This window comes from Pyrus communis, chromosome 2 (genome assembly GCF_041283825.1).
Source record: "Pyrus communis isolate YQ-2024b chromosome 2, ASM4128382v1, whole genome shotgun sequence".
Lineage (NCBI taxonomy): Eukaryota > Viridiplantae > Streptophyta > Magnoliopsida > Rosales > Rosaceae > Pyrus > Pyrus communis.
In genome coordinates, this window is record NC_142566.1 from 21,388,307 (window position 1) to 21,406,770 (window position 18,464).

Here is an 18,464-nt window from a genome sequence, read left to right on the forward strand (position 1 = left end):
TGCTGGTACAAACTGAGAGTTAGCCATCACGAACAATATCCAAGTCTGCAATTCCTGTGTAGGCGAACTAGGTAGAGCGTATTTTTGTTGTTAGAGTCATCAAAGGTTCATGATCGATCCAATTCTTTGTGCAATGTTTATGTCAAACTCTATGATTTGATGACCTATTTATATTGTTTAAATAAGGGAATTTGTATAGTTGGATAATACGTTTAATCATGAAATTTTAGTCATATATACAAAAACCGAATAAAGATATGTTGAAGAGAGATACACTGCCTTAAAACAACTAGGCTACGCCTAGTCTAATTTTGTTTCTTGCAACTATTTTTGGATTTGGTATTATTTGAATTTGGCTAAAGAAACACATCATGGGGCATGCATGTGTTTAGGTCAGTTAGATAAACGTGGCTTGCCACCCGTTGTCATTTTTTAAAAAAGAAAATGGGGCTTCTTTGACTCTTCTATTGCAAAAAAGTATAGTTCAAGTAAGAACTATGAAAGTTTAATAAAATTTGTTACAGGACTGCAAATTCCGTGGCATTCAGGAAATATCCAGCTCTGCCACCTCCGCTTGCTGCGAACAATTGACATAAACCTTGGCATCAGATTGATGGTTCATCCAATCTCGGCGTCGGCGCCATCTACAATCCTTGCCTGCATTGGAGACTATCAATCCATATAGCTGATCTTTATGTTTCTGGGATTGATATTTAGGCTTTTGGGGCTGCTCGACAGTGGCGGATTTGTCATTCTCTCCCTTCTTTTTCTCATACTCTTTCAAAGTGCACGATGCAGAAAACTTGTTCTCAGCAGGAACAATCAGTGTACTTGCAACCTCAGCAGCTGCCGCATTGTTGTCGTCTTGGTTTCTTTCCAACTTCTTCTTTAGTTTTCTACGAAGACTTCGTTCACATTTGGTTTTTTATTTTTCAACTGGATTTCGCGTTGCAGACGCTCTTTCTCCTCTGCCTCCTTCTTCTTCTTTGCATCGGCCTCCTTCTTTGCAATCGCATTCTTCTTCTTCAAGGCTTCTAGAATCGAAACATCTTCCCTTTCATCAACCACCTCGATGAGTTCCTTGACAGCTTCGCTTTCGCTCTCGCCCAACAGAGCAAAAGCGTTTGGCGAATTTAGCCATGGTCAGAGCCCAAAGGGTTTTTCGGACGCAGCACGGCTTGAGTTGTAGTGTCTCTGCTCCTATGCTCAGAGTACAAGTGAAAGAAAGGTTTAGCTTCTCTCTACATATAGGCACTCAAAAAGACCCACTACTTGTTTACTTGCTACACAAGGAAACTCAAATTCAAATCCTAATCTGAAAAGGGAAAACTAAAACCAAATCCTGATTGAAACCCAAGAACTATTACAACTAGGAAAGACAAAGAAAGTTACCATTATCCTTATGCGTCAAGGAAAACCGAACTTCCCAGAAACAGGAAAACAACACGAAACTGGAGAGTATATACGAGGATAAACCAAAACGAACTAAGTAACATAATCCTTCCAAAATATGACTTAAAACAAAATACTTAACATAAGAAAGATGTTCGGGAATGGATCTGGTGACATGTTCTTTTTAATGTTTTAATTTCTATCCTTAATATTAAAGTCAAAGAGTGAATGACCGAAAGAACGAAACTCAGTTCTTGATTATCAATTGACTAAAAGATCGAACCTCATACAGAAGTGCGAGTGGCAAAGATTCACATGTTATTACTTTTTAAAACAACACACTCGTTTTTTTTCAATGAACTGGGCTGATGGACTGTTGGGCCTAAAATTTTAGTACATTTTCATCTGGGCTTTTCAAACCTTAAGCTGATTCGGATTTGCAATTTCTTGAAAAGAAAAAAAAAAGTTTTATTTGTACCCTTTTATTTTTGTTTTTGGTCAGAAACTCATTCAAAATTACGAAAGAAGCCCACATCACAGGCCGGAGCAAAATACAACGGAACAGAGGTGCTGGAAAAAACTGCGATTTCAAACTCCCTGAAAACAAAAAACGAGTGTAAGTTTGGAGCAACCTTCGATTTCCAAATCCCAGATTACTGTTTAGTTACTTTGATTTTAACTTTCTAATTATCTTTGAGCAGTTAATGGAGTCGACCCAATCCAAACCCGGCCTACTGTGCAATCCCGAAGGCTCGCAGAGAACCCTGTATGCTTTCTTAACGTTTGATTTTTAAGTTTTTATGTGCATTTTTGGTGTATGGGGATTTGGGTAACTGGAGTTTTGCGGATTTAGCTTTTTGTATGAAAATTTCAATCCTTTAATTTTTTATTTTGTGTTTTTTTTTATTTTTTTAAATTTTATAATTTGTTTGATTGAAGGTACCCATATGTAACTGGTACATCTGTTGTGGCTCTCAAGTATAAAGATGGAATTTTGATGGCTGCTGATATGGGAGGTTAGCTTCCAACTCCATTACCCTTGCATCACAAAAGCAAGTTTTGATTTTTATTTTTGGGTCCATTATTTGATTTAGCTTCTTGTTTGGTTACGGGAAATTAAGATTTGATGTTAATGCTGAGTATATATTGTTCCTGGTGTTTGAAAAAAGTGGGATTCTTTCCGCCATTTCTCTTTAGCTTCTTGTAGTGAAAATTGTTATGAAATCTTTGGAGTTGTTCGTGTAGGCTTGTCGTATTTGTTTCACTTTCTCTGAAGGAGAAACAGTTCAAATGCGAGTCTTTTCAAAGTTAGATACATTAGTTTTTGTGTTCTTGTATAGTGCCCCGCTCCGGCTCTTAATGGTCAGACTGGATTTTTAGATCACCTAATGTGGTTTTCATGTGTCTGTTGAGGTTGTCTTACAGTATCTCCTATTTTTACGTTATGGTTATGGCTTTTTCAGTCATAGACATCATATTTTTTTTTAGCGTCGGGGATCCTATTGTTCATGACTCAAAAGTTAGACGCCCATGTATGTTCCTTTTTATGTGTCTGTTGAGGTCTCTTAACAGTATCAAAATGATGGACGTGTTGATAGGTTCTTATGGCTCTACCCTGCGATACAAGAGTGTGGAAAGAATGAAGCCAATTGGAAAGCATTCTCTTCTTGGTGCAAGTGGAGAAATAAGTGACTTTCAGGAGCTCTTACGTTATCTTGATGAACTTGTGTAAGCATTATTGAATAAGAAAAATTAAGAAAATAAGCGTTTGGCTACCTTCTATAATGTTTCCATTGTGATTTTTTCTATGCTTCTTTTATTATTTGAAACAGTTGGTTTAGGATTATTCATTTCGATTTTCTGGTTGTAGCCTGTATGACAACATGTGGGATGATGGGAACTCTTTGGGACCTAAAGAGGTGCACAACTATTTGACCCGTGTGATGTACAATAGGCGTAACAAGTTCAATCCATTGTGGAACTCTCTTGTCCTCGGTGGAGTGAAAAATGGACAGAAGTACCTTGGCATGGTAGACCTCCCTTAATCCTTCCCTTGACACATTGTAGTGTGCTGTGTGCATCCTGAATCAGTTGACTTAGTTGCTTGTCATACTTTTTATCTTTATTCAGGTTAGCATGATAGGTGTAAATTTTGAGGACAATCATGTGGCTACGGGATTTGGAAATCACCTTGCACGGCCTATTCTTCGTGATGAGTGGCATGAGAACTTGACTTTCGAAGAGGCTGTAAAGCTGCTGGAGAAGTGCATGCGTGTCCTTCTCTATCGAGATCGGTCTGCTGTGAACAAGCTTCAGGTAGTGATTACTTAAACGTTATTTTCTGTCTTTTGGCACCCTATAATAATGACAATGTTATAAGTTACAGATTTCATAGTTTTTAGGCTGTTAAGAACAACTTAGATCTTTTTGCTAGCAATTCCTGTGGGAATTCTTATCTGTCTATCAGTTTATTTTCTTTAACTGGCATATAAAGCCGCCTGTCTGTCGTCTTTGATGTTTTTCAGCATTTATAAACCTTGCTATTATTGTCCATGTAAGTTCTCATATCTCTCTCTGTCTTTCACACACGTGCACGTCCAAATATTTCTTTTTGCTAAAGATTTGTCGTTCTGTAGTTATGTGAGACAAGCTACAGTACTAGGAGTATGCTTCCTCCTTGTCTGCGCTCATTTTTTAGTGCAGGAAGTGTTCTAGATTGAGGTTGAGGAAGTATATAATTGTTTTATTTCTACACTTTTTCTTACACTTTTTGAAATGATTATAACTGTAGTGGGAAAGTCTTTGCGTTCAAAAATTAGTATCCTTAGTAAATTGAGGACTTCCTACTAATTTATTGTCACCCTTGAACATGCATCGGTACTAGTAAGATGACACATTTTAAACTTGGTAATTGCAGATAGCTAAAATCACAGAAGAAGGCGTAACAATTTCACAGCCCTACTCTTTGAAGACATTCTGGGGTTTCTCTGCGTTCGAGAATCCAACATTGGGCGCTGAAGGATCATGGTAGAGAGCCAACTAGGAGCTACTGTTTGATGCGTTTCTCGAGTTGTTGGAAGGCATTGTGCTCAATGTGTGCTAAATTGAACAACTTTCCCTGAAGCATTGCATGTTCAAGACAAATTGTAAACCTTGAAAGACGAAAGAGATTCATAGAATTTCACTTCCAGAGTTGCCCAGAAAATAAACCAGAACCATAAGATGGTCGAGATTTTCGCTCTCTTTATGTTACATTGGAAGAAATTATTTTTATCATATATTTCATTACCCTCAATAATTGCACTGCGCACTACATTTCATGCTAAATACGTGAAGGTAAATTAGTTTGTTATGAACACGACTTTCATTTCTTTTCGCATGAATTTTATCTTTTTTGTGTGAAATTTTAACGTGATAGTTAACCACAAATGCACAAGAACAAAGTTTTCAAACAAAAGATTTTGTTTTTCTGAAAATGTTTGAGTCATAGATTTAGTTCAGATTCTCGTTAAGATATTTGAGGAAATTAAAGTAATATGTTTAGTTTCATTTTGAAATAGGCTTAGGGGTGTATTGGAATAAAATTCTATGAAATTTTAAATGGAGTTTTATCATGCACAAACTATATCTCCAAATAACATCATCAATTTAGTGATATTTTGGACTCGTCCACAAACAATGGAAATATCGTTTTGTTGTTTCAATTTCTTCTACAGATTCCATGTGGACTTTTAAGTGAATTCTCACGAAATCTAGGCTAGATTAGTCTTCTTGTTCCAATTTCTTCTACAAATTCCATGTGAACTTTTAAGTTAATTCTCTCAAATTCGGGGCTAGGTTTATCAAAACCTAACATACACAATCACAAGATAAGACATTGGGAGAAGCTAATTTAAAGCCTAACATTTCAAGTTTTAACCAAGAATTGAAGAATGTACCGTATATCTATTCAATGAAAGTAACAACTGGGAAACCAGGGCTAACAATTCATATTATTTTATAATGTAAAGCACACCCTATAAATGAATAACCTTTGTATAATTTTCTATCCCAACCTGGGCAGTCATATATAGAAATGAACGTTATAATTTTTTAACCGTGTTCACCTACTGCAAAAATATGCAATGTCATAAATAAAGATGAACTAAAATACTTAATTGTTTGGGACAATTTTCTTAGAATTGATATCACTCATTTGAGCTTGCCGGTACGTAATCACTCGTCAACATTGAACACATACTTGGTGAAGCCATAATGTTTATTGCTTCTCTCAAGCATGTTTACAAATAAGTATTACATACATGCATTAGATTTCAAAAATTGAGTGCCTTTTTTTCCATGTTACATCTTGAAAATCACAATATCGCATTGCACAGATGAAGATATACGAAAATTTTAAAAGCCAGGCACTCAACACGACAATATTGGAATAGTATAACAATCGGGAAGACACATGCCATCAGTACTCACGTCCCTTACAGGAGGTGAGCACTTCGGAAGAAAGGGGGCATAAATCATAAGCTTATAGCAACTTCTGACCTCAGTTTGTTCCTTAGAAATCGGTCGAAACACAAATTGTTCCCTTTGATTTACAAGTACCGAGCATTGTCAATTTATAAGAGTTACTGAGCAATTGGGACAACTCCCAGTTTTTATCATTGCCTTTTTTCTTTTGTCTTCGTCCTCCTTTGAACAGGAGGACAGTGCATGGTTTTACACTTTATCATCATGGAACCACCACCTCGTCTCCTTGGGAGATCTGCCATTTCTACAGTTCTTTACATATCGGTCATTATCTTCTGGGCGTTGCTGCAGGCAAATACAAAAGGGCTTCAGATACACATCCCCAACACATTTAGAATCTACTATACCATTGAATTGATAATCAACAAGGGAACGTCCATCTTTCACAAATTAATGATCGGTCATTTCCCCGTTTGATAGTTTTAGCAGACTAAATTGATGGGACATGATCTAGGCTTGCTAGTTAAAAGAACTGAAATCACCAAAGATGCAAAAATTGAAGTGGAACACCAACCTTCACAGTCGAGCTTGATAGCATGGAGAGAATGCTAATACAGATGGAACTAACAGTCATGGCTGGTGACCATGAATCATACAAAATATCTACAAAATCCCATATCAACCATAGATCACATAATATGAGGGCCGTGATAGTAAAATGAAACAATATATTGTTCTAAATACGGTATAACTAAAATTCAGTCAGTGGATTCATAATGGATCAAGATATTGTTTGATACAGCATGCAGTAAGTAATGACAACCTAAATCTGTTGTTAAGCGGTATAGCGTCCCCAGTTTAGTATCTAATATCTACCAATTATTCAAATCTCCGGTTAAGATAAATTTAGCTTAGTTGACAGACAACATAAACCAACATTCAGTAGGATTTCCAAGGCCAGCTTTATAGGCAACCCCCCTTCCCTATCCTCTCCTCTCTTTTCCTCAGTTTATCCCTCCCCGTTTGCAATAGGGTCTTGAAAGTCATCACAACAGCTGATAAAGGAGTGAAGGCCGTATTATCTCAAACAACATTTATATCAGCTAGCTGAAAACGACATGTTTTCAGCAAGAGATTGAGATAAAAGCACAATACTTTCAGGCAACACTTACCACATGTTTTAAGCAATGATAATAAAATTGTGTGTTAAATGAAAGAAAAAACAAGAAGAAGCAACAAAGGAAGATGTGAGCCCATTATAAAGACAACTATCACTTTCAGGTTTCAACAAATGAGCGAATGCAGCAAATCAAGCAAAAGAAACATTTTTGTGCTGTAACTAAATACAAATCAGATATCAAACGCTTAACTGAAACCCATAAATTACCTAAACAAATATGACCGTTGCTATAAATATGAGGATGTAGTGGAGCTGGAGGGACAAATATAACCTGTTCAAACCAGCCACAAGCAAACAGACCCAAAACCGGTTAAGTGCTTCATGAAAATCAAAATCTACCCAATGATATCATTCGCAACATATATCTTGAAAATCACAATATCATTCTCAACATATATCTTCAAGCAAAGTCATATCACACAATCTAATGAATTTGCACAGACCTGCGGGGCTTCCATCGGGTAATGCTCAGGAAAATCAACCTGAAGCTGAAAGGTCTCATTAGAATAGAGAGTTCCAGGAGCTCCATTGACTTCAATCACCCACCTTTAGGATCACAAATACCAAAACACAACAATTAAAATTGAACCAACTTAACTAAAGCCGAAAAGCACGAACATTGAAGGACAAAAATACACATCATAAACCCTAAAGAGTTGGATTTCAATTTCCCTAAACAAAACAGTTCAAAAGGGGTAATTTAAACTGAAAACCCAATAAGAGTAAGATTATGTAAATTCCGAATTCTCCTTTTCCTCCAATTCCAATGAATTATCTTTTCTCGATAAACAAACAGAGAGTAGAAGAAAAAAAGAGAAGACCTTTGGAGATTATCGGTGACTTTGTGCTTGAAGCCCACCGGAGGATTGACCTGCCACTCCAGAAGCTCTTTCTGGAGCCGATTGCAAGCAATCTTACTCAAAGTCTACAAATTCCAAAACCCAACAAAATCAACAACCAAAACCTAATAAAAAAATCAAAACCCAGAAACAGAAATTGCATGGAAAAAGTGATTGGGAGTAAAATTAGGGCAAACCTTGCGGCCAGAGGCGGAGGAGCTGGTCATGCTTTTCTCCGGAAATTGGTCGAGAGAGAGAAATAGAAGAGAGAGAGTTTTAGAGAGAGAATGTGAGGATGGAGGAGGTGTTGACGAGAGAGGGAGAGAGGGAGAGAGGGAGAGGGGGAAAAGGACAAGGGGAGGAGAGGGGGAGGGCACGGTTGATTTCACAACTGGTATCGGGTGCTCCCCACCATATCCGATTTCTTTACTTTTATATTTTCTTTATTCTTTATCTTTGCCAAGGTGCTGCCTCGGTAGACGACGTCGTCGCCTCGTTGATCTACCATCACACCGTCCCTCTCTCTGTCTTTTTTATTTTTGACTTTGTCGTGGTGGTTGTCGGACTTTTTCAAGTATTTGGACCGTTCAGTTCCTACTCATTGTTGTTTGGCATTTTAGCTAAAATGATTTTTAATATTGGCATAACTTTTGATTTTAGATTTTGAGATTTGAATTCAATAGAAGTAATTTTTGAGTTTGCACACCGTCAAGTATTTTGATCATTCAGTGAAAATTTTTTGTTAAAGAATAACCAAAATAACAAAAATACCCTCAATTTAATAAACAATAAGCTAAAATGATTTGATAAAAATTGAAGATATTTTGGTCATTTTCTCCTTATTTAACAGAGATTTTTCACTGAATGACCAAAATGATTAACGGTAGACAAACTCAGAAATCAATTGTATTGATTTTAAATCTTAGGGACCAAAATGAAGAGTTATATCAATCTCAATAACTATTTTGGCTAACAAGCTTTGTTTTAACCATCTTTACTTGTTGAAATGATAGATTTCAGATTCAGTTCGATAAGTTTGATAGGTAATCATTATGACAAATCGTTCTGTGAGCTTATCGTAAAATTCCACTAGAGTATAAAATGAATAAAAATAAACACAAATCCTTATTTTGGTTTATATACATTGAGAGTGCGATTTCTACTCGAGATTCTCCAATGCAAAGGAGCGGATACACAAAGGTAACTAACTTAATTGACAACAGCAAGTGCAAACACTTCCTTTTTATGCTCTACTGATAAAATTACATTAAACAGTAAGAGATTTGAGTTAAGACACAAAACAAATAAATAAGCTATAATAACTTGGTATCGAACTCATCTACACAAATCAAACCCGCAATTTCTCACTTACAAATTAAAACAAAAATCCCACATTGTACTATTGTAGTGTTAAGTGGCAAATGCTTTTTTAATCTATGCATCTTGATAGGTTCATGCTTACACCACTTGTATGTAGGGACTTTCTATTTGCCTTCACTTTCCGTCAACAGAGAAGAAAATGCACTTTGCCTTCATTATTTCTTTTCAGTATATGCGTCGGCCACTTTGCTTAGAAAGAAGAGCTCCAGAAAGTGAAAGCCGAAAGGCAGTTTGCACCTTTGAACTAAGGTTCCACTTCTTCCACCCAACTTCATGAATATTTGCTCACACCAAGCACTTTCACAACCAGGTGGATTAGGTTGAATATTTAAGTGACTTTCGTAAAGAATTTGATTCGTCGACTATATTGTCAGCGGTTGGAAGGATTGGAACTTTGAACCTTTTTAAATATTAAGGTTTTTAAACTATTGTTGTAACGATGAGTCTGCATGGTAGGCCGAAGCAAAAACCGAATCAAAACTAAGTGGCAGCTGAGGCAACTTTATGCTTGATAACTGTTTTTAGTATCTTTAAGCCACTCGTATTAGTGCAGTGCTGACGGTGGGTAAGAGTAGGCTAGGTAAAAAGTTCGGAACCCTCCAATGTATCCAATTAATATATTATAAGAGATTAAAGAGTTTGAAACTATTGCAATAATTTAGAAGATGAAGAGTTTTGAATAACAGACACACAGATAAAAACTCAATACCCTACCACTAACATAATATAATATAACGGAATTGGATCCGCTTCGAACCTATGTGTCCAGAGCATAAGGATCAACTAATCTGGGCCACACAAATTGAATTCAACGGTCTTCATTAACTCATTTTCTTGACCCACCACACACAACCAACAACTCTGATTTCCTTTACACACCAATCAGCAGCCCATATAGATTGATTCTTAGACTTCAGACGCTAAGGTCCAGAGTAGATCCAATTCCTAATATAACACCCGAAAGGGCTAGTATCTTTGAATATTTCTACCAAGTCAAGAAAACCAATTTGTAAGGTCATCAGTTTACTTTTCCTCTAAGTTATGGACATAATTAGGGTTAGCATATTCCTGCCTTGATTAATGGAAATGTTCCCGGATAATTTGTCCATTGGGAAGCCAATCTTGCAATATTTGATTATATTCTTGGAAAGTCGACATTCTTAATAGGGAGATTATATTCACACATCCCAAATTACTTTTTCCACATCTTTTTAATTTTTTAATATTTTTCGATCAAGTGTTAGTGATGTGTAGAAAATATTAAAATATTAAAATGATGTAGGAGAAGTAATTTGAGATATGTGAATATAATTTCTCTCTTAATATCCTTTACAAGTATTCTTTTTCTCTCCTCATTATAACCGTTGATCTTTTTTATCTTAAGAGTAACCATGAAATGGTGTCATGTTTTAAACCGTACGATTTTAGAATCATGTGGTGTTTAAACGTGTCAAGTTTGCCATAATTAATAATTTTTTTTTATCTATATTATAACGAATACAGCTTTTTTAACGTCATCGCCATCGTTTCTCTTGATCAACGCCCACATTCATGTCACATATTCGACGATATTTAGAATAAATGAAAAGAAAACTTTTCTTTTAAGGGTAGAAGTTTGGATGCCAAATCGTAACAGAAGATGGAGTTTGAATGTTTAATTGTAAAAGGATTTAGTTCATATGGTAATTGCACAAAAACTGAAAAGTTCAGGTGCCATTTATGTTATTTTCCCATAGGTAACACAAGTGAGAAGCGTTATTGGGCCGGCCCAACTAAAAACGACATGTCGTCTCTCACACTATTACGGGTTTCTTTCCTGACAGTCGTAAATCGTTACTCCTATCCAACCCTCTCTGACGCAGAGAAGCTGAGAAGCGCGAACGCAATCTCGCCAATGGCGTCGTCGCTCTCGTCGTCCCTGTCCTCGATCCTGAACAACCCACACTGCGCGCTGCGCCTGAAGTTCCAGAGGCCGTCCTGCTTCACTCTCGGGTTCCTCAATTGGGGACCGGAGAAGTCCGGTTCCCGATGCTACCACCGCGGCCAGCAGCTGCAGCCTCGGCCACAAAGGAGGAGTCTTGGCCGCAGTAGCTCCAGAAGCTTCTCGAATTCTAGTCCCAACGCTTCTTCTCTCTCCGGCCAGTCCGGTGGCCCCAGCCTCCGCCACTTCGTCGCTCAAGCTGCTCTCACCGGTGCTGAAGCCCAGCCCCAGTGAGTCCACAGTTCATAGCCACACATACAGTGTCATTTTTGTAAATTTCAATGTATTTGTCAAATTTTAAGGAGTTTATGCGGTAATTCGAATTGGGTTATCTTAGAAAGACTTAAAGTAATGATCTTTGTTATATAATCTGCCGCACAGAAGCAGCTTTTTTCTTTGTTTTTTTTTTTTGGGTGCGCAAAAGCAGCTTTTTTAAACATCCAAAATTAACTGGCTGTTGAGTTATAAGAGATGTAGCAATGCTAGTGCATTTGGTCCAAAATGTTACTGTGATGTTTTGCCATGTTTGTAGGAGAAATTTTCCGGATAGTTCATAGACGAAAATTGAACATAAGGGAACAATCCAGCAACTCTTGATCAACGTCTTTCGATGTTCTTACACCCGAATTTCATATTGTGCACACTCTATTTCATGCTTAGCTTTTCCCTTTTTTTCTGTGTAGGAATGTGAATGTGACTGCTACAGAAGTTGCTCCAATAGGTCGTATCTATCACGAGACTTATGGGTGTCAAATGAATATTAATGACATGGAGATTGTTCTGTCTATTATGAAGAATGCTGGGTATAGTGAAGTCGTTGATGTCCCTGAGAATGCAGAGGTTATTTTTATTAACACCTGCGCTATCAGGGACAATGCAGAACAGAAGGTTTGGCAGCGGCTTAATTATTTTTGGTTTCTTAAGAGGGAATGGAAGGACAATGTTAAAATAGGGAGGTCGCAGTCCAAACGTCCTCCAAAAGTTGTAGTTTTGGGATGTATGGCGGAGAGGTTAAAGGACCAGATACTCGATTCAGACAAAATGGTTGATGTGGTTTGTGGGCCTGATGCATACAGAGACTTGCCGAGATTATTAGAAGATGTGGACTATGGTCAGAAAGGAATCAATACTCTTCTTTCGCTGGAAGAGACTTATGCTGATATTAGTCCTGTTCGAATCTCCAAAAATTCAATTAGTGCTTTTGTTTCTGTTATGAGGGGATGTAACAATATGTGCTCATTTTGCATTGTTCCTTTCACTAGAGGCAGAGAGCGCTCGCGTCCTGTGGAATCTATTGTGAGGGAGGTGGGAGAGCTTTGGGAAGAAGGCGTGAAAGAGGTAACACTGCTAGGCCAGAATGTAAACAGCTACAATGATGCCTCTGAGAATGAAAAGGAAGTTGAAGCAGGAACTAATTGGCGATACAGCGAAGGCTTCTCCAGCACGTGCAAGGTGAAAAAAGTTGGTTTGCGTTTTGCTGATCTCTTGGATCGACTGTCCACAGAATATCCAGAGATGAGATTCCGATACACATCCCCACACCCTAAAGATTTCCCTGATGAGTTGCTGTATTTAATGCGAGACAGACCTAATATCTGCAGAAGTATCCATTTGCCTGCACAGACTGGGAGTACCGCAGTGCTAGAAAGAATGCGTCGTGGCTATACCCGTGAGGCATACTTGGATCTTGTGCAAAAGATACGGAGAATTATTCCAGATGTGGGCATCAGCAGTGATTTCATATGTGGTAGTGTTCTTATCAATGTTCTATACATTCTGGTAATCTTGCTTACAAAACTTGCATTCAACTTTCAGTGAGAAGAAACTATCAGCTTTTGTTTTCTCTCTCTACCATATTTCTGTATATGTCATTTGTGGTGCCCTGTGGAAATCTCTTACAAGGTAATAGTAGTTTTCAAATATTCTTGGAAGGAGGGTTTTGCTTGAAATATCTAGTTTCTCTCTTCACAGGTTGTTAGAGATATCAGAATTTTATGATCAACTTCGATTTTTTTACTTGGGAAGGCTACCAATGCATGAGATTGGTTAATTGATCCTTCGTCCTCAGTTTAGAGTTGTGCATTCCTCTTTTCCTTTTGATGTTTAACTGTGGGTTCATGTTTGTTAAACTAAGTTCAGAGTTCTCAGCTACTCATTTATCTGCAACTGATGAATCCTACCTGCAAACCTGTTAATTACGTTTGTCCTAATTTCATGTGGATTGTTTTCTAGTATTCTCAAGATTATGCTGCTTTTTTTTTAAGTTTACTGTGTAAATTAGGGAATTGCATTGAATTCTCACTTTTTCAATGTCCTTACATAATGTTGCTATGTATTTTCAGTTTTTGATCTGGATTTTAAATCTGAACCGAAAAGCGGAATTGTTATTTCTTATTAATTTTCCACATGTATTTATTATCATACCCTTCTTTGCACAAGAATGTTCTTATGAATGTCGTTATGGCCCTTTACCAGATAATCGTAAGCTTACAATATCTCATTTCTCTTTAAACATATTGTATTCCCTTCTGACATGTTTGTTTCTTATTACAGGGTTTTGTGGGGAAACAGAGGAGGACCATGACGACACACTGAGCCTTGTAAAGGCTGTTGGCTACGATATGGCTTACATTTTTGCATATAGCATGAGGGATAAAACCCATGCAAATAGAAACTACGATGATGATGTTCCAGAGGATGTGAAGCAGAGGAGGCTGGCGGAACTTATCAAGGCTTTCCATAAGAGCACAGGTCAGTGTTACGACTCACAGGTGGGAACTACCCAACTTGTCTTAGTAGAAGGACCTAATAAGAAAGCTCCAGATACAGAACTCATGGGCAAGAGTGATAGAGGTCATAGAGTTTCTTTTGTTAACGTGCTGTTAACACATCGAGATGCTGATTCAAATGAGGAAAGGAATCCCGTGGTGGGTGATTATGTTGAAGTTCGTATATTGAAATCAACAAGAACATCACTATTTGGAGAGGCTGTTGCGATAAGTAAATTGAGCTTGTTTTACAACAATGTGGAGGAAGAAGCTGTTGTCTGTGGAAGCAGAAGTTGAACCGAGCTGTTCACAGATGCGGGAGAATAGTTTTTGGTTTTTCTTATTTGTATAGCATATCACTACCGATTAGTTTATTCATGTTTTGTCGAAAGCGACACTTGGAGCAGCTTCTTGCTTGAGGGTTGAGAATTTGTGGATGCTTGTAAAACGGCGATCGTTTTCAAAATTTGCCGATGAAAATCGGTTCACTCTCGAGACTATTTTAGAGTGACATGATTTGCCTCTTTCCTCCACTAGAAAAATAGATATTTAAAAAAAAAAAAAAAAATAGTCGTGCAAACCGCAAATGTTAGAGGGGTTATATTTTTGTGGACCACACTGTATTATTTTCGAAATAAAAATAGGGCTCACCAGTACAAGTAGATTTCATCTTTATTAAAGAGATCATATAACCTCATGGTCCTCATCTCCCTAATATTTCTCTCGAAATAGATCCATTTGCCCCTTTATCTTAAGAAGGACTTGTATGGCATAGGTAAATCGACATGGTGATATTCCATTCAATTAATGCAAGGATCGCCAACAAGGGCGTTCTAGTGTATTGTATATTCTTATCCAAGACTTGTATTATTTGATGATGTCATATGAATCATTAGAAACATATAAAGTGTACGGCTAACCCAATAACAAAAGTAGAATATGTGGAAACAAATTAAGAAATGGCCGTCTTTGAAATTTCTGAAGGAGCTTTCTTAAGATAGTCTTCCAATTTTATTTTTATTTTTTACAATATTTATTATATTGATTTTTTTTTGTTTTTTTTATATGAAGAAGAAATTTATTAAAGCTTAAAACCTCTAATACAACCGTTTCCCATACAATCAAAATTAAAAGCCTCCGTAGCTGAATTCGAAGGACAAAAATCCCAAAAATGTGGGTTGGCAACAATGAGGCCCACATGAGCTAATGCGTCTGCCACGAAATTAGCCTCCCTATAAATATGCTTCTAATTGACATGCTGAAATTCAAAAAGCAATCATTTGATGTCCTCTATGATAGTCTTAAGATGCCAGGGGGTATCCAAACATCTTGCACCACTTGGATAACAAGCTTAGAATCCTCTTCCACCATCAACTTCTTCATACTTGTGCACCTAGCGAACAAAAGTCATTCCTTTAAAGCAACGGCCTCCGCAACCGAAATGATGGCGCCATCAAGGTTCAATGCCCCAGCACCAACAGGTTGCCCCTCCTTATTTCTAATAACAAAAGTAGTTGCAGAACGATCTAAACTAACTGACCATCAAAGTTTAATTTCACATAGCCATGGGGGAGGAGGACGCCAGCAAATGGAGTGTTGGTGGCAAGGATCATCCCTAGAGATCTTCTTACAACTAACCTTAAAAAAAGATAAGCCTACATTTGCGGCAATGGAGATACTCCTAGCCGGATTAGGAATCATACTTCTAAAAACTTTAGTATTTCTTTCTATCATTCCATATTTTCCAACAATTCAAAATCGCTTTACTAAGATCACTTAAAGCATTGCATTCAACATTATTAGTTCCATCCAATCTAACACATTATTAAACTGAGTCAAATTATTCTTCCAATGACTTACCAGAGATAGGTTCCACATTTATTTAGCATGCTTGCAATTAAGAAAAATGTGATTTTGAGTCTCATCCTTGTTGCCGAACATAGGGCAAAATTTGTCAATATTTTGAATAAATTTACTCAATCTCATCCTAGTATGCAGTTTTTCATGAGTAAAAAGCCATGCAAAGTTTTTTACCTTTGGAGGTATCATTAACTTTCATATCTTCTTAAGGAGCTTTTGCCTTTTAATTTCTTGATTATTATTATTCTGATTCCAAGTCGCCAACTTGATTGAGAACTCACCATTAGAGGAGTGTTCCCACACGAAATTGTCTCTTTTATTTTGAAGGGAAATAGGCACCAGACAAATTTTCCTCACAACATCTAGGTCCAACACTTGAGAGAGACGAACTCTATCCCAACTTTTATTATCAATAAACTCACTCACTTTTAGTGTCCCAATTTATGTTCTGTCGTTAATTTTCAGGAATTAGCTGGAACAATGGATAAGGAAAAACCCAATGATGGGTCCAAAAAAGGATATCCTCACCATTACCCATAACCCATCAAAATTTCCTGTGAATAACATGTCTACTATTCAAAATCCCTTTCCAGGTCAAAGAGTGGTTCTGCTTGACTTTGCAACTAAAAAAATCATCTTTCTTTAAGTACTTTTTTTTTAACAATTTGCACCCACCAATTGTTTTCATCCTTTAAAACTCTCCACCCTAAATTAACCAAACATGCATTATTGAAATGATCCGCTTTTCTTACACCGAACCCCCCTCCCCCTGCAGATCCTTAGAAGTACACATTCTTTTCCAAGCCATAGGTTTTAACTTCCTATCTCTCCCCCAAAAGAAGTCCCTACACTCATTGTTTAAGTTCTTACTTACTCGAGTAGGACATTTAAAGCAAGACATGATATGGTTCGACATACCATATAAGTTGGACTTAATGAAGGTTAGCCTTCCTGCCTTAGAGAGAGTATTAGTCTTCCACCCAGCAAGCTTTTGCTTAACTCTTTTGATTAATTCACATTCATTCACTGGATCTTTCCAAAACACAATATTATGAATGCCCAGAAATTTGCCAATGGTAGTTTTATGTTGAATATGTAAAACATTCACAATAGCATTTCTAGTTTGAGCATTAGTATTTTTTGAAAAATAAAGCGAGGATTTGTGGAAATTTACCTTTTGACCCGAAGCTTTGGCAAACATATTAAGAACATGAAGTACATTCCTAGCACCTTTTGTAGTTGCCCTAGCAAATAACAAACAATCGTTTGCAAAAACTAGATTTGATATTCTAAATCCACTAGGAGAGGACATAATACCAACATGCGATTTAGGGGTAGTAGCCATTTCATTAGGGGTGTGCTATCCACACACCCCTTTTAAATTCTCACACATCCTCTTAATTTTCGGTCGTCGGATCAAATGAATTGAAGAAGATCAAAGGACAGAAATCAATAAGGGGTGTGTGTGGATATCACACCTCTTTCATTAAAGTGTTTAATCAACGGTTCCATGCAAAGAATGAAAATAATAAGGTGATAAAGGATCCCTTTGCCTAATTCCCTTCTTAGGATACAAGTAACCATGAGTAGAACCATTAATCAAAACCAAGAAGGAAGTTGAAGTAATGCATTCCATAATTAAACTCACCAATCTTTCCGCAAAACCAAATCTAAGAAACACATACCTGATATACTCCCAATTAAGATAATCATATGCTTTTTCCAAACCAACTTTATTCCCATTGCTCTAGTCCGTCCTTTCTTACCTTTCAAACTAGAAAATATTTCATGCGTAATCAAAATATTATCATGAATAGAACATCCCAGAGAAAATGCCCCTTGGTTTTCAGATATGCAATGGTCGAGAAGTGGCTTTAACCTTTTAATGATGATTTTCGTGATTATTTTATAGCTCACATTGCAAAGACTAATTGGTCTATAATTAATTACCACCTCTAGATTTTCCACTTTTGGGATGAGGGCAATGTTGGTATGATTAATAAGCCTCAAGCTAGTACTATTTTCAAAAAAGTCCTTAATTATAGCACTCACCAAATCTTTGATTGTATCTTAGCATTCATGATAAAAACTTGCACCAATTCCATCAGGACCTGGTGCTTTCAGCGCACCAATACTTTTAACTACATCCCAAAAGAGATATCTATGAGAGCAGGGGACTATCACAAGGAAACCGCAATTTAAAGTCCTGTACAAAAACTAGTTCTAGACCCTCACCCTCATTCCACCAAAACCCACAACTATCCTTAATCTTTCTAATTTCATTTCTCTTTTTTTTTTTTTCAAACAGTTGCCACCGTTTGGAAATACCTTGTGTTATTATCACCTAATTGCAGCCAATTGACTTTAGCTTTCTACGCCCACATGACTTCTTCTTGTCTTAGAATTGAATTAAGTTCCTCACTAAGCTTTAATTCTAAACCAATCTCTGAATCAACATTTTGATTTTTCATGATGGTTTCTTGCACCTTAGCAAGGTAAGGATTTTTTTCTTACTTTCCTTTAAATTACCAAAGTTGTTTTATTCCAAACCTTAACCATATATTTGAAAGTCCCAGCACACACCCTAAAAGTTTCAATAG

General features: G+C 37.0%; 3 protein-coding genes across 3 annotated transcripts; 2 read left to right on the forward strand and 1 right to left on the reverse strand.

Moving 5' to 3' along the window:
- The first annotated feature begins 1,871 nt into the window (after positions 1-1,871).
- On the forward strand, positions 1,872-4,690 carry LOC137747684 (proteasome subunit beta type-4). The gene is made up of 7 exons (XM_068487840.2): positions 1,872-2,008; positions 2,094-2,158; positions 2,332-2,408; positions 2,991-3,120; positions 3,263-3,422; positions 3,523-3,708; positions 4,310-4,690. Exons 2-7 carry the CDS (start codon positions 2,097-2,099, stop codon positions 4,421-4,423), a joined length of 729 nt encoding a protein of 242 aa, XP_068343941.1. The 5' UTR covers positions 1,872-2,008; positions 2,094-2,096; the 3' UTR covers positions 4,424-4,690.
- Positions 4,691-5,802: 1,112 nt separating this feature from the next.
- On the reverse strand, positions 5,803-8,389 carry LOC137747037 (putative ubiquitin-conjugating enzyme E2 18). The gene is made up of 6 exons (XM_068487036.2): positions 8,073-8,389; positions 7,858-7,961; positions 7,480-7,582; positions 7,244-7,307; positions 6,431-6,519; positions 5,803-6,201 (listed from the first exon to the last, which is right to left on the reverse strand). The coding sequence occupies exons 1-6, from the start codon at positions 8,100-8,102 to the stop codon at positions 6,106-6,108; spliced, it is 486 nt and encodes a 161-aa protein (XP_068343137.1). The 5' UTR covers positions 8,103-8,389; the 3' UTR covers positions 5,803-6,105.
- A 2,674-nt stretch (positions 8,390-11,063) lies between these two features.
- On the forward strand, positions 11,064-14,497 carry LOC137748350 (CDK5RAP1-like protein). The gene is made up of 3 exons (XM_068488496.2): positions 11,064-11,466; positions 11,920-12,983; positions 13,790-14,497. The coding sequence occupies exons 1-3, from the start codon at positions 11,150-11,152 to the stop codon at positions 14,299-14,301; spliced, it is 1,893 nt and encodes a 630-aa protein (XP_068344597.2). The 5' UTR covers positions 11,064-11,149; the 3' UTR covers positions 14,302-14,497.
- The last annotated feature ends 3,967 nt before the right edge of the window (positions 14,498-18,464 follow it).

What these genes read in the sequence shown, in the direction of transcription:
- LOC137747684 (XM_068487840.2), top strand. Translation starts at nt 2,097, where the DNA reads ATGGAGTCGACCCAATCCAAACCCGGCCTACTGTGCAATCCCGAAGGC. An exon ending in GAAGGCTCGCAGAGAACCCT is followed by an intron (nt 2,159 to 2,331) that starts GTATGCTTTCTT and finishes GTTTGATTGAAG; the next exon opens with GTACCCATATGTAACTGGTA. An exon ending in GATGGCTGCTGATATGGGAG is followed by an intron (nt 2,409 to 2,990) that starts GTTAGCTTCCAA and finishes ACGTGTTGATAG; the next exon opens with GTTCTTATGGCTCTACCCTG.
- LOC137747037 (XM_068487036.2), bottom strand. Translation starts at nt 8,102, where the DNA reads ATGACCAGCTCCTCCGCCTCTGGCCGCAAG. An exon ending in CCTCCGCCTCTGGCCGCAAG is followed by an intron (nt 7,962 to 8,072) that starts GTTTGCCCTAAT and finishes TGGAATTTGTAG; the next exon opens with ACTTTGAGTAAGATTGCTTG. An exon ending in CAACGGTCATATTTGTTTAG is followed by an intron (nt 6,520 to 7,243) that starts GTAATTTATGGG and finishes GGGATTTTGTAG; the next exon opens with ATATTTTGTATGATTCATGG.
- LOC137748350 (XM_068488496.2), top strand. Translation starts at nt 11,150, where the DNA reads ATGGCGTCGTCGCTCTCGTCGTCCCTGTCCTCGATCCTGAACAACCCA. An exon ending in GGTGCTGAAGCCCAGCCCCA is followed by an intron (nt 11,467 to 11,919) that starts GTGAGTCCACAG and finishes TTTTCTGTGTAG; the next exon opens with GAATGTGAATGTGACTGCTA. An exon ending in CAGCAGTGATTTCATATGTG is followed by an intron (nt 12,984 to 13,789) that starts GTAGTGTTCTTA and finishes TTCTTATTACAG; the next exon opens with GGTTTTGTGGGGAAACAGAG.